This window comes from Physella acuta, unplaced genomic scaffold (assembly GCF_028476545.2).
Source record: "Physella acuta isolate Inbredline_101_S28 unplaced genomic scaffold, ASM2847654v3 ptg000805l, whole genome shotgun sequence".
In the NCBI taxonomy this organism is placed as follows: domain Eukaryota; kingdom Metazoa; phylum Mollusca; class Gastropoda; family Physidae; genus Physella; species Physella acuta.
Genome location: NW_026732323.1, coordinates 411,985 through 428,511, shown reverse-complemented (window position 1 = coordinate 428,511; position 16,527 = coordinate 411,985). Strand labels below are relative to the sequence as shown.

The 16,527-nt window shown below is 39.0% G+C and overlaps 1 protein-coding gene across 1 annotated transcript in view; it reads left to right on the top strand.

Annotated features, from left to right (window-relative positions):
• Positions 1-16,527, top strand: part of LOC131951247 (A disintegrin and metalloproteinase with thrombospondin motifs 7) — a 116,768-nt gene that overhangs the window by 78,559 nt on the left and 21,682 nt on the right. Inside the window, exons 4-6 of the mRNA XM_059313598.1 lie at positions 2,428-2,599; positions 14,339-14,586; positions 16,354-16,437. Of these exons, the coding sequence (XP_059169581.1) occupies positions 2,428-2,599; positions 14,339-14,586; positions 16,354-16,437 (504 nt within the window). The remainder of the gene's footprint in view (positions 1-2,427; positions 2,600-14,338; positions 14,587-16,353; positions 16,438-16,527) is intronic.

The following is a 16,527-nucleotide window of genomic DNA, read 5'->3' as shown; positions in this document are numbered from 1 at the left end:
ATGATGAGAGTGGTATGATGAGAGTGGGGTGATGAGAGTGGTATGATGAGAGTGGGATGATGAAAGTTAGATGATGAGAGTGGGATGATGAGAGTGGGATGATGAGAGTAGGATGATGAGAGTGGGATGATGAGAGTAGGATGATGAGAGTAGGATGATGAGAGTAGGATGATGAGTAGGTTAGGGAGCTGGGAGTGAGACTGAGGATTGGGACGGGTACTATGATGTGGAGCGGTAGTGGCTCTAGATAAACAGTTAAATTGGCCTGGTATTTTTAGCGTAACCCTACCCCTACCCACTATTTATATCTAGATGTACATTAGTTTGTGTTAATACCTTCCCTTATACAGGAATGACATTCAATGATACAGTAAAGAGCAGGCATTTTTTCTTAAAGAAAACACTGCATTGTGTGTTGCTCTAGACTCTAGATGTTCTTATTAATATTGTGAGTTCAACTTGTATTTCAATTGCATGTAAATTGCAGCTTTCGCATTTGCTTGTCAAATGTTGCAACATGAGCTTTTGATTTATCACAAAGTTAACTGTTCTCTTTCAAATATGTCACATGACAAATTTATAAACATACGGAGCACGCAACCAACCTTCTTACATGGTGTTAGATGGTGATGCTCGTTAATTGTATATAAATAATATATAAAATCTATAGCGACCAAAAGTATATAAACCACAATGTACTTTTATAGGTGGGGAATTTATGTGTGCATGTAAAAGCTTTATTATTATTCTATATTTTTTATGTTTTATTACTCAATAAAATGTTTACTATAAACGCTTTAAAAATATAAATAAAGCTCCTCAATATTCAGTTTTTTTAAAACTAAATATCCCCCCCCCCCCGCAAAAATTGGCAAAACATCACTGGCAGCTATTTTCCATTCAAGTTTTAAATGCGCGCACGTGTGCTGTGTGCGCATGCGTGAGTGTGTGTGTGTGTGTGTGTGTGTGTGTATGGTTGTTTTGCCAAGTATTTTTGTTCATTGAGGCTACACTTATGTAAACCTTTCTCACGAGAGTACATAGAGATTTGCCTAATTCGATGAATTAATGATTAACACCACAACTCACCACGACACCAACTTCACAAACACAGCTCACGTCAACAACACAATGTCAAGGTCAGCATATGTTGTGTGGGACAATGTGAGGAGTAAACTTCAACCGGCGCGTGATTCTCAGGTCTGGATGAAACAGACATCCTAGAAGAGGGTCTGTCTGACTTTCACATTTCCGTTAGATGGTTCCCCGGCCTCTTGTCATCCGGCCACTCCTTAATGTTGGAACCTGTTGGCTTTAACAGTGTGAGTTTTTCTAGCAGACATGACCTGAAGTCGAGTCAGAGGTTTGATAGCTGACATGACCTTGAACTGAGTCTAAGGTTTAGTAACATACATGACCTTGAGTCGAGTCCGATGTTATATAGCAGACATGACCTTGAACTGAGTCCAAGGTTGAGTAACATACATGACCTTGAGTCGAGTCCGATGTTATATAGCAGACATGACCTTGAACTGAGTCCAAGGTTGAGTAACATACATGGCCTTGAGTCGAGTTTGAGGTTTAGTAGCATACATGACCTTGAGTCGAGTCTGATGTTGTGTAGCAAACATGACCTTGAACCAAGTGTGAGGTTTAGTATACGACATGACCTTGAGTCTGGTATGCTGAGCTCTGTATGAAAGGCCAAGTTAACAAAAGGGGATGTATAGGTGTGTTAAGTTCCCCGGGGTAACACAGGGGCGAAAGTATAAGTTGGAGTTCTTCAGCTGGGAATGGTGTCTTTGGTCTGGTACTATTTAGTGCTGGATAGGTAGAGCTTTTATCAGAGACAGAATAAAGTAAACAAAGCTGGACAAATGATTATTGGTCCTAGGTAAACATTAACAGGGATATAGAAAAACGTAAATGACATAGTAAACTACCAAATCTGTAGGCTGCACACATTGTAGCCACTTAAATAAACATTTTTAAAAATTTACATCAGCGACTACCCTTCAAATGAATATTGTCATCATCACTGATTAGTAATTAAATTAATTAATATCTATTGGTTATGATTTGTTCGAAACAACGTGATATGATATGTTTGTCAATTTTCTTCTAATGCACTAGACTAGATGTAATTCAGTCAATTTTTCCCTTCATCCCTTCTCGCTGTTTTCTATGCACGTTAACCAACTTTTGTAATACATTATGTATCACAAGATTACTAATATGTGGCACGACAACTCTAAACCTAACTTTATTTCTTGCATACACAAAACTAAAACTAGACTCAACCTTAAACCCCCCCCCCTAACTGAACTCTTCTTTATTGAACATGTGCGAGTAGTATTGTTTGAGAAATGTTGAACGTCCTTCAATACAAATATACAGTTGTTCATAACTTTTGTTTTCAATCCACAGCGGGGACTTGTACGGTATGGTGGCGAGGATTATCTCATCGAACCAGTCAAGGGACACAATCCAGCAGATCAGCAAGGACAACCGCATCTTGTGTACAAGCGCTCGGCTAGGCCCGAGAGATCGGATTCTTCATCAAAGGCTGCTCACCATGAGTCGACGTGTGGAGTTGAAGGTAAGAATTCTCTCCCTTGAGTCAAGGTCAAAGATCAGTGTATTTTTTTTAAAATGTGTGTATACGAAACTTCCGTATGTTAATTAAGACGGATGGAATACCAAGAATGTTGGGTCCGCCTGAAGTTGATTAGGTAATTAAATCGTAGCGTAATGAAGCGTCTGAGTTGTTCATGTTTAGGTTTCTTCCCATGAGAAGATCTACTTTGGAAAAAACATCTACCTTCTCTGTGCCTAAAAATATAAATATTAATATATCGCCCTCAACATCATTAATATTGACATTAGCAACACCAATTAAAAATATTAATTTGCAAAAAAAGAATCAACATAATTAACAAATACGTAATTAGTTACACGGGATACAGCAAGCAATGTGAAGGAAACATAAAATAAAAACATCAAGAACAAACCAAAAAATAAAATCAAGAAAAACAGCATTAAGAAAAACAGCATCAAGAAAAACAGCAACTATAAAAACGTAGCTTAAGTCGACACTCTAACCTGCAAGGGAAATGTACTTTTCTACTCTAACAAAAAATGGAAGCCATTCGAATTTGTTTTTTTACGTATTATTGTTGCATGGTGCGTGTGTGTTAATGCGCATCATTGCGTGTGTTTGTGTGTGTGCACTTTCAATTGGCCAGATAAAGTTCTCGACGCTTGAGTCAAATTGTATGTCTGTCTTTAACACATAAAAAGAAAAATAGAGACGCGTGTTCATCATGTTTTTGAAGATGGAAATCTTACGCGGGACTTGTTTGTTTGTGTGTGTGTGTGTGTGTGTGTGTGTGTGTGCGTGTGCGTGTGTGCGTATGTGTCTCTTTGTGAGTATGTTTGCGAGAGCGTGTGTGAGTGTAAGAGCACAAATGCATCCTTTTGCGTACGCAGCAATTTCCTTATAAGTTGTAAGTACACCCTAAATGGTATGTTTAAATACCTTATTATGTTAAACCAAAATGTCTGATTTAGTGGTATCACATCACAGTAACCCACCACAGTATCACATCACAGTAACCCACCACAGTATCACACCAGAGTAACCCACTACAGTATCACATTACAGTAACCCACCACAGTATCACACCAGAGTAACCCAACACAGAGTAACCGATCATATTACCACAATACTGTATAACATCACTGTATTATTTCGCTGTATCACATAACTATATCGTTATGAATCGCTATTCTGCTAAACCAAAGGGAATGTTCAGATTTAGATTAATTATCAGTTAGGATTTGTTTAATGCTTTGATGCTAACAATACAATAGTCTCTAGCGCGTACTTACTTGCGCCATCTCTCTCTCTCTCTTATAAAAATGAAAGGATGTCCGTTTGTCTGCTTGTTTGTCTGTCCTTTATAGGCTACATGACTACAACTTTCATCCGATTGCAATAAATATTTAGGAAGCTGTTGAGAATATTCCTGGAGAGGTTTTTTCGAAAAGAAAATTTACATTTTCAAGGGGCGGTGCACCGTAAGGCTGCGATTTGGCGCCCTGGGCATCCACCGTGAGCACTATGGCGCCTACGTTTGTTTTAATGAGTGCAATACACTATGGATACGATAGACTACTATAATCGTTCACTAAATCGAATCAGGCACATCCCACGGCGTCCCGATAAGTGTTATTTGGCGTCTAGGTCTCCCCCGTGAGCACTATGACCTCGACGTTTGCTTCAAATAGCAACCTACAATAGAACACTGCGGCAAATGACATTCGATGACTAAACCGAACCAGGGGCCGAACGCGGCGCCCCTGCGGTAGTGTAGCCTGTGGCCCCCGAGAATTCCCCGAGATGTCCCTGACACCTAGGCGGTGACCGAGGTGTAATCTACCTCACTTTTACAGAGGTTGATAAATGCACACTCTATGTTTTCATACATCACGCCCCTGGGGCTTCTGAGCAGTAGTGTGGACAAACCCGCACCCCAACACTACGATTTAAGATATATAGCTCCTGTTGTTTTGTTTTTACATTTAAATAACTACGTTATAGAAAATAAGGTCATGCGTCTAAAAATACACGATTGGTAAACATCTTAAAATATTTCTTCAGCCTTTCTTCTGATACCGCAGCAACGCGCGGACGAGTACACTAGTTTGCTATAAAAAACGCATTAAATTATTAAGAACTAAAACAAACCATCAACTATAAGTGTGTCTAGACTTGATTTAAGACAACTTTTACCCTACACATCCCAGCAGGCACTGAAGATAACACCAGCAACAACACTTGAAACTAACTTACGTACTCAGATATAATGTTTACCAAAAAGTAAAATGTTAACCAAAAAATCATTACTAAAATGTTTGAAAACTCATCTAAAGCCGACTAAAAAATATAAGTTTGTATTTTAACAAAAACAAAAAAGATCGAATTGGAGTATAAAAAAGATAAAATTGAAAATGCTTTCATCCATTTTTTTTTTTACCTAGGGTTATAAACGTGACGTGACGTCATGGTAACGTTAAAGCAAATCTCGGTCTAAAAACACGTTCTGCTTCAAGTGTTGTTCTCTAAACCAGAGAACTGCTCACATCTGCCAGGCTACTCAGTTCAGGCCAGATTCAGTGCCAAATTTATTTTCCAACTTTCTTTTAAATTTGGCTCATCTTTTTTTTTATCTGCTGCTTACTCTGGGTCTGTTTGATGACATAATGTTTAATGTCGTCATCGGGGAAATGAAAGAAAAATCTGGATTTGTTTTTTCAGATGCCATTTCTGGACGGGTAAAAAAAAAACTGTGTGCACCCAGGCAAGTGGTTTATTTAGGGGCATTACATATCGCAAAAGTGGGGTAAAACGGAGGGGTGGGGGGTATCCAAAACGAAAATAATTCTGAAAAAAATGCGAGTCATTGCGTAAACATGTTTATAAACAAGAGCAGTAAAGTCAATGGTATTTTAGCATTCATCTACAAAATACAGTGAAGGTTGTTCATAGAAAGCGCTTTTAGCATGGGGGAGGGGGGGGGGGGACTTTTGTGATGAGTGTTGAGGGTGAGGGGTTTTTGGAAGTTGAACGACATAGTTTCGACTTTTAAATCCTAATGCTTAATTTCGCATTTTTAATTACTTATTTTGTTAATGCTAATAACAACTGAGTGGTTGGAGGGTAAAATCGTTTTAAAAAGCGAGACATCGTTTACGGACGCACTAAATTACTTGTAATTAGTGGCCAGGGATGTCATGTCTAACTTGAGCCAGGGTAGTGAGTGGTCAGCTTGTCTCTGTTGTCTCTGTTGTCTCACTGACCCAGTGGCATACTCTTGATATTGTGAACTTACAGAGATATGTAAGCATGTGGTGTACGTTTGGTGTAATGCAGTGGTTAGATATGTAATCATTTGTGTAAGTTTGGTATTTTGCAGAATAAATGTAAGCATATAATGTAACTTTGGTACAATGCAGGATATGGTAGCATCTAATGTAAGTTTGGTATAATGCTGGGTATGTAAGCATACTGGTGTAACGTAGGATATGTACGCATGTAATGTAATTCTGCAATTGTAGAGGATGAGAAACACAGCGCGTATGTAAAATCGCTGTACGTTGATGTCAAACTGTTTACCTCAAGGTTCAACCCGGGTTTAACGCTTACAGGGTCAATTGAGGTCAATGTCTGAACAGATGATTGGTTGGGCTTTGTGTCACGTGGGTGCGGGTGCCGGTCACAGGTTAATTGGTGCTGTGGGGGGGGGGGGGAGTGCGGTGACGTGGAGGGATGGGTTGCTGTTGTGGATGATGGGGAATGGAGGATGGTGAGATGGAATAAGGAATAGTCAGATGGTGTTGGGGGGGGCAAGAAAGGTGTTAAAGCAAGGTGTTATTATGTCTAACCCCACACACCAGGGAAGGTGTTTTGTCCTACCCACACACCAGGGAAGGTGTGTAATCCTAACCACACACCAGGGAAGGTGTTTTGTCCTACCCACACACCAGGGAAGGTGTGTAATCCTACCCACACACCAGGGAAGGTGTTTTGTCCTACCCACACACCAGGGAAGGTGTTTTGTCCTACCCACATACCAGGGAAGGTGTTATGTTCTACCCCACACACCAGGGAAGGTGTTTTGTCCTACCCACACACCAGGGAAGGTGTTTTGTCCTACCCACATACCAGGCAAGGTGTTATGTTCTACCCCACACACCAGGGAAGGTGTTTTGTCCTACCCACACACCAGGGAAGGTGTTTTGTCCTACCCACATACCAGGCAAGGTGTTATGTTCTACCTACAGATCAGACTGCAATCTTTAAAATCGGTACCAATTATTCGACGTACTCCAGATAATCCGTGCAGCTTATCCTTGAGGTTGTTTAAGTGCAGTATCAACACCCTCGCCATCCCAACTTGCACTAGCACCAACATCTGGTCGCTACATCACGTAGTTTAACACGAATGTCGGACACTAGTTTGAACCTTAAAACTGTCGGTACAACGCCATGAACACAACTACACCTTTATATGAAACTAAACTGTTTATAAAAATAAAATCTAATTACTTGTGTTACATTACTAATAAAAAAAAATATAAGACAACTTGAAGTACTGGTGTCCGCTAATTAGCGAGCTTTGATCGAGACTGACAAAGCCACTACTGTCACGTGATGTTGATGCACTTCACTTAACTATCTCACATTCTCTAATCCTCTAAACTGTAAGTAGCACTACGACAAATTGCGCGCCAACTAAATGGTTCGCGCCGTGCTTTAGAGTGCTCGCGCGCAGTTAAGCCTTGTCGTAACCGACAGTTAACAAATTAACGCCGCGTTGTTTCATCTTTTATTGCTCTCCTTTATTGCCTGATCTTTTTGCTTCACACGAAACAAAAAAAAAATGATAATAATTTTCATCACTCCAAGTTTAAGGTTAACGTTAAGACAGTAAAGTTATAGAGTTAACCGAATGAATTGGACTGGTATAAAAGATGGATCAAGGTTGGGTTTGGGTTAAAGAAACTCAGCCCCTTGCCTTTCAGCTGAGATAATTCATAAACCATTAGAGTTAATTACATTTGTGGTAAGGCTGGGGTTAAATGTTGCGTTGGGTGTGAACTCAAGAAAAATTGCGGGTGTCTGTAATGTTCGTCTTTAGCGGAGATTTCTTGTCGAACAAATTTAACTCTATTTAACTTATCGCATTTTACCGCTTGGTAGAAGCAGGTACACTCTTGTCCAGGTAAATTTAACTCATTGCATTTTTGTACCTTTAGATTCTAAAACTTCGTAGATTTGCACCTTTAGATTTAAAAACTCTTAGTAGTTTTGTAAAAAAAACTTTATGATTTTGTTTCTTTAGACTTAAATATTTTATAGATGAATTCTTCGAAGTTTTGTATCTTCGGTATGAAATATTTTAAAAATAAATTCTTTTGTCTTTTGAACAAAATATTTCTGAAATATTTACTAGCTATCACAGTGTAAAAGTGCTAAAAGTAAAAGCGTCGAATAGCTTAGCTATAATATGTTGTTTAGATTTAAGTTGGTTTTTTTCATATCCGACAATATTTAAATGTGTCAGTTGTTAGCATTTCAGTTTATCAAGATTGTAGTGGAAGTCAGCAAACATGACTGTGATTGAAGCATAAATCTGACTGTGATTGAAGCATAAATCTGACTGTAATTCTTGTATACGAATGATTATAATTGTTGTTCAGGCGAACATTTGATTGGGACATAAACTGTTCGCCATAAAATCTTCAATCGTGCATTGATTTACTAAACTATTGGGGAATGTTATCTTTCAAAATCATATAGAGGTCTAGATTAATTTCACGATTAGCACCGTAGAGGGATTACCCCCCCCCCCCCCACACACACACACACTCTCCCCGCCCCTCCTACCCGTACACATACTCCACCAGTGTGGAGAACCACAGACGTAAATCCACAGTTAAACAGCTGGATGTTAAAGAAAGTTAAAGATGTAATATCACCCCCACCCCTCCCACACCCACAGCCACATAAAAAACCCACACACACGCCATACACACACCACCCACACCACCACCACCAGTGTGTGGAACAAGCCTAAATCCACAACTAAATAACTGGATTTTGATGAAGGTTAAACATGTAATACGACCCCCCCCCCCCCCCAGCCTTACAAATGACGAAAGAACCACGGTGACACGAAGTCTATTAAAAATTCGCTCCGGTGTCAAAGGTTAATTACATCTTGTAAAAAGAGGAGAGCCCTTGATTAGATTAAAGGGGAAGTAAATGTGTTTTTAAACCTTCACGTACTTACCTCCCCTTAGACAGTGGCTTCCTTGTGTCCATGTTTTAATGAATCGATTATTTCATCTAGAGGCTACTCGTCTCATTAATAGCGCTCAGTAGCTACGCTATCTTTACCTCGCCACTTAAGGGACTATTTTAAATATGTTTATTTATACTAAATATGGTAGAGACGTGATTTTTGGTAGAATAAAATCGATGGCAATCTTAGGGACTTTGTCACTAGGGATTTTTTACAATTTTTGTCAGAGACATACCACTCCTGTATCCATGATGTTGATGTAACATCACTCCTGTATCCATGATGTTGATGTAACATCACTCCTGTATCCCTGATGTTGATGTAACATCACACCTATATCCCTGATGTTGATGTAACATCACACCTATATCCCTGATGTTGATGTAACATCACACCTATATCCCTGATGTTGATGTAACACCACTCCTGTATTCCTGATGTTGATGTAACATCACTCCTGTATCCCTGATGTTGATGTAACATCACACCTATATCCCTGATGTTGATGTAACACCACTCCTGTATTCCTGATGTTGATGTAACATCACTCCTGTATCCCTGATGTTGATGTAACATCACTCCTGTATCCCTGATGTTGATGTAACATCACTTCTGTACTGATGTTAATGTACCCCACCCCCCATAACGACCACATCAAAACGCGGACAATCTGGACAAATGAATAATTTACCGGGAATACTTCCAACATCGCGACACTTCGCTATGTTTTCCCGCGGCGTTGTGCTAATGTACGTTGTGAGAAGTATCATATTCTTGTACACTTTTCTAAAATTAACGAGCTCCCTATATCTGCTCCTCCCCGCACCCCACACCCACCTCTTTTGATACCCGATAACCGTGTTTATCCCCCTAACATCAGTATCGTGCGGAGAAATATTTCTTCAACACAAGTTACTTCCCCTTACGATCAATTAACTCCCTTGAGTAATCTCATAACATGCTGTGGCGTGAACCCCAACACGCCCACAAAAAAACTTGGAATATTAATTACTTCACGCCATACATCCAACCACGCCAAGCTCTGGCCAGGGGCGGTTTTGTTTTCTGGAAACGAGAGACCTGTCTTCAGACACGCAGACGATACATTTTGACGCGAGAAACCGCGGGAATTTGGGGGAGATGTTTTTGTCAAACAAGGCGAAATTTTGAAAAGTTTGGCTCAAGTCACGGCCTAGAGTTCAGGACGGTGGAGAAATCCTTGCCGTGTTTTTAATTAACGTTCATTAGCGGGGTGTCTGAGAAGGATCTGTTGGAAAACTAAAACTGCACGCGCGCTTAGATTAGCCATACACTTGTATTAGCCGTACCCTTAGATTAGCCATACACTTCTATTAGCCGTACCCTAAGATTAGCCATACCTTAATATTCTTATAACAAAAACTGTAGAAACAGTTCGTTTAGTTTTTCAAGCCAAAATCTTTAAAATATGTTTCTTTTTTTTTTAATATATCAGGAATAAGCTAAAAACTGCTTATTAATAGACCCTATTTTCTGTATTAAATATACTGAACTTAGCCTTTAGAAATGTGCCCAAATGTCGACATAGACACAAACACACACATATGGCATCAGTGCAACATAGGCTAACATTAAGCTGTAATGGACACATAAAAGACACAGACATAATGTGTTACATAAGACTAAATGGCAGACACCAGACAATCAGAAGGCAATATTCAACGTGCTAACTTAGTAAAATTGTGTGTTGCTGTCGTTAACAATAAATACGTATCGATAACAACACACACACACACACACACACACAGACATATATATATATATATATATATATATATATATATATATATATATATATATATATATATATATATATATATATATATATATATATATATATACTTGTACTGTTTTATACAGTCCAATGTAGGCCTACCATTGTTGAGCATGTTAAATATTCGATTGAGTGGAAGTATGGGGTGGGGGTGATAAAAAAAAAGCTTGTTAATCGTTCGCTCCATACACGACTACTGCCCTACATGTTTATGTCAGGTAAACAAATGTTGACTTGAATTTGGTTAAAAAACGTGATGAATGAATCCCACCCGATGCTACTATCTGCTGGCCCATAACTGTCATGATATGACGCACAACACCTACCTTTGTCAGACGCCGGGTCTGATACTATTTGAAGAAAAAAAAACTGATTTGCTAAATTCGGGCACGGCCACTTTAAAGGGAAATAAATAATTTCACTTTCTTACAAGGCTAGTGTATGTTCCCTTGGCATGGGAGATAATCCGCGGTGACCTTTCTGTCAGGTGCTCTCCCCTGATATCTCAGACACAGCAACAAGTGTTGGATTTATCGCAACCGCACCAGGCCCATATTTGCTAAATTAGGAGGTGAGGTCTCCACTGTGTGGGGCTAGGTGGGGAGGAGGTGAGGTCTCCACTGTGTGGGGCTAGGTGGGGAGGAGGTGAGGTCTCCACTGTGTGGGGCTAGGTGGGGAGGAGGTGAGGTCTCCACTGTGTGGGGCTAGGTGGGGAGGAGGTGAGGTCTGTGTGGGGGTAGGTGGGGAGGAGGTGAGGTCTCCACTGTGTGGGGCTAGGTGGGGAGGAGGTGAGGTCTCCACCGTGTGGGGCTAGGTGGGGTAAGACAACGAGCCTACAACAAGCGGTGAGGTGTTTAGGCTGGACTAATGTCGGGCCATTAATCTGATAGGGTGGCCCACAGTTCTCTCATCTGGTGAAGGGTGGCGAAAACTATTGGGTGGGGCAGGCTTTTCTTGGGTAAGGTCTATTACCTAAATTGCAGCAAACACACACACACCTACACCCACGCACATATATATATATATAATATATATATATATATATATATATATATATATATATATATATATATATATATATATATATATATATATATATATATATATACAAAACATCTGGCGTCAGTTCCCACACCTCACAAGACCAAGTCTGACACCGTGATCTGCCCACAAAGATTTATTATTTTTATCTTATAGTCTAAGCGTAAAATTTACATATTTAAATTAGGTTTTTCTTATACATTAGCATAATTTATGTTAAAAAGGCGTTTATTTGTAATTTTCTATAAGCCACTGTTTAACATACTTTAAATTTCCAAATCTTAGTTTATTTTACTTTTTTTTAATTTTCTATCCAAGATACGTATGCGATAAGGTTATGATGTCTGGGATATTATTACGTGATTGCCTTCTCTTTATTGCAACTAATATTTCAAATACATTTGCTGTTTCAAAAGTGGTTTACAAAAATAAACTGTATATTATATAAGTAAAAAAGTTTTGAATTATCCACCCAACAATCACACATCAATAAGAAATATAAGGAAATGATAATTTTTATGAACAAATCAAGAACAAAAAGCACCGCGCTGCGATAAAGCGTATATTTTAGACTGAACTATTATAATAACAATGAAGTAGAGTTCACCTATTTCGGCATACGAAGGGATAGTGTGGTCAGCACTGTGTTCAGCCGGCATTACTTTACATAACGTGAGTTAGGTACCCATCAGAGCTGGGTGGACTCAGGGACGGTCTACAGACTTGAAACCGGATTCGAACTCGAGACTTACGGGTTAGCAGTCTAGCTCTCTACCACTATTCCACTTTGTCCCTTAATAACAAAGCACTTGCTTCTAATTTTTTCCAGTACAAGGGTTGTATCAAAACAGTGTTTAATTGTGTTTGTGTTTAACATCGATACGAGGGTTGTATCAAAACAGTGTTTAATTGTGTTTGTGTTTAACATCGATACGAGGGTTGTATCAAAACAGTGTTTAATTGTGTTTGTGTTTAACATCGATACGAGGGTTGTATCAAAACAGTGTTTAATTGTGTTTGTGTTTAACATCGATACGAGGGTTGTATCAAAACAGTGTTTAATTGTGTTTGTGTTTAACATCGATACGAGGGTTGTATCAAAACAGTGTTTAATTGTGTTTGTGTTTAACATCGATACGAGGGTTGTATCAAAACAGTGTTTAATTGTGTTTGTGTTTAACATCGATACATCGTGACCTATTGCTGGCACACTGACACGTCATGGGACAGACACACTGTCAAGTCCGTGTGACATCATCACGTCATATTACCGTCATATCGTCACGTATTATCACTGTCATATTGTCACGACATATCACTGTCATATTGTCACGACATATCACTGTCATATTGTCACGACATATCACTGTCATATTGTCACGACATATCACTGTCATATTGTCACGACATATCACTGTCATATCATCACGTTATATCACCTATATATGACACGGTCATACTGTCATGTCATATCACTGCCACCGTCTCCTCATGTCAACATTACTTCCTGTCTCCATATCACTGCCACATCAGGTAGGTCATCGTCGCCGACACATCATGTCATGTTGATGACCCATCATGTCATATTGATGACACATCATGTCATGTTGATGACCCATCATGTCATGTTGATGAGCCATCATGTCATATTGATGACACATCATGTCATGTTGATGACCCATCATGTCATGTTGATGACCCATCATGTCATATTGATGACACATCATGTCATGTCACTTACAAATCATGTCATGTTACTGACACATCATGTCATGTCACTGACACATCGCCACTCTATGTCACCACCACAGTCACGAGTCAGCTGTCAACACTTTCCCTGTAATGTAAACAATGATTGATGAGCTACTACATCATGCCCTGCTCGACTTTAAGGGGGAGGGGGTGTGAACAGTCGAATAGAAGCAGATTGTTATCGGAAATCTTGTCTCGAATGTACAAATAAAATGTTAAGTACGACACATCGTGTATTTTTATTGAATTCGATGTTTCGATAATATTCAAGCTAAAGTTTTATTAAGGTTCATTTTTTACATCCTCAAATTAAAGTGTAAATGGAAGTCGGTGTTAAAAAGGGTTTATAATAGTTTATATAATATAATTAATAATAAATAGTTTCATGTGAGGAATAGTAACGCAAATAAAGGGAAATAATCAAAATATTGGTTTAGTAGATAATCCTATAAAGTTATCTCTCTTTTTAAAACTATCAAATAAAAGAACTATCGCCAAATTACACCTTAGGCATTTTAGTATTTCTTATTCTAAAAGTAGTCATCTTTTGCTGTAGCATGCACAGAAACGGCTCTAGTTTTTTTTTCTCTATTTTTAGGTGGAGTAAAACTATCTAAAAGATGAATCGTATTTAAATTACAAACATTTTAAGATTACAATTTAAATATCACTGCAACACATCAATATAAACCTTCAACTCCCGTTTATTGGTTTAGCTCATTCTCTAACATCTGTCAGTTGATACAATTTAAATCACCCCACTCTATCAAAATACACCAACCCAGATTAACTTGATACATTCCACCAATTTCCTCAATTCCCCTACTCATTGTTTGAAAAAACGTGTATGTGTATTTCACAGATAGATACACTCGCCATACAAAAGCCAGAGAAATGTGGGAGAAACATAGACATAATCATGGTACAAGGGCAGGGAACTCTGGGGATCACAGTGCCCCAGGGGCAGAGAACTCACACAGCAGGAGAAAGAGGTCCATCTCTACCAACAAATACGTGGAGACGCTTGTGGTGGTGGACACGGAGATGGTTCAACACTTTGATGGGATAGATGAGGACATAGAGACGTACGTCCTGGCAGTTATGAATGTGGTGAGTTCTAGTTTGTACGTCCTAGCAGTTATGAATGTGGTGAGTTCTAGTTTGTACGTCCTAGCAGTTATGAATGTGGTGAGTTCTAGTTTGTACGTCCTAGCAGTTATGAATGTGGTGAGTTCTAGTTTGTACGTCCTGGCAGTTATGAATGTGGTGAGTTCTAGTTTGTATGTCCTGGATGTTATGAATGTGGTGAGTTTTATTGTGTATGTCCTAGCATTTATGAATGTGTTGAGTTCTAGTTTGTACGTCCTGGCAGTGATGAATGTGGTGAGTTCTAGTTTGTATGTCCTGGCAGTTATGAATGTGGTGAGTTCTAGTTTGTACGTCCTGGCAGTTATGAATGTGGTGAGTTCTAGTTTGTACGTCCTGGCAGTTATGAATGTGGTGAGTTCTAGTTTGTACGTCCTGGCAGTTATGAATGTGGTGAGTTCTAGTTTGTACGTCCTGGCAGTTATGAATGTGGTGAGTTCTAGTTTGTATGTCCTGGCAGTTATGAATGTGGTGAGTTCTAGTTTGTATGTCCTGGATGTTATGAATGTGGTGAGTTCTAGTTTGTATGACATGGCAGTTATGAATGTGGTGAGTTCTAGTTTGTACGTCCTGGCAGTTATGAATGTGGTGAGTTCTAGTTTGTACGTCCTGGCAGTTATGAATGTGGTGAGTTCTAGTTTGTACGTCCTGGCAGTTATGATTGTGGTGAGTTCTAGTTTGTACGTCCTGGCAGTTATGAATGTGGTGAGTTCTAGTTTGTACGTCCTGGCAGTTATGAATGTGGTGAGTTCTAGTTTGTACGTCCTGACAGTTATGAATGTGGTGAGTTCTAGTTTGTACGTCCTGGCAGTTATGAATGTGGTGAGTTCTAGTTTGTACATCCTGACAGTTATGAATGTGGTGAGTTCTAGTTTGTACGTCCTGGCAGTTATATGGGACAAGTTTTTTCTATGTTCTAGCATTTATTATATGTAGTGCCTTCTTGTATCTGATAAGTCAGATAAAATAAAACTCTTTTGTTGAAATACTTCTCTGAACTCCAAACAAAACTCTTTGTTATTTCTAACTTTAGTCAATCGCCTTCTTCTTCGTCGTTCTTAATTTTTTAGTGTTGGAAGGGAGCGAGGTTTGAACTCGAGACTTTTTTTTTTCGAATTTATCAACCGTGAGCTTTTGCCGACTCGACCACACCTCCATCAAGGATACGTGTCAACTGGTTATTCGCCATTGAGGCCATTGACTCCGATTTCAGCCTGCTTTTCTTTTTGGATTTGCTTCCATAGCCTTTGTCCAACCAAGAACAAACTACAAGGCAGCAGTTGTTTGATTTTGGAGTTGTCTCTCCTAGAAGAGTGGCTGTCCCCAGCTATCGAGCCTCATCTGCCCGGGGGTTCGAACTCGAGACTTTTCGGATTAGCAACCATGAGCTTTACCGACTCGACCATGCCGACCCCTACTTCAGTCAATTAAGATCACTAATATTAATTTTACTTCAAAAGATATTTTTCAGTCAATTAAGATCACTAATATTAATTTTACGTCAAAAGATATTTTTCTTGTAGTGGTCCTAAAGTTACTTAAAAAAAAGAGAGGTATTTTTTTTCAAAATTACATGCATTAAATAGTGATGAACATGAGAAACCTAGACATTATAAACGAGATCTATGACAAACTTCAGCATTATAAACTAAATCCATGACAAACCCTAGCATAATAAACCAGAACTGTAACAAACTTCAGCAATATAAACCAGTTCTCCTATATGGGCAGGTAGCCAACTTGTTTCATCAAGCCTCCATTGGAAATGCCATCAACATTGTTGTTGTTAAGATCATTCAGCTAACACGCCCAGAGGTTAGTTTTCTAGTCAATATTTATTGTTTTCACAATTTACATCAGTCAAATACTTACTTTTTGCTTATTTAAAAATAGTTTAATAGCCAA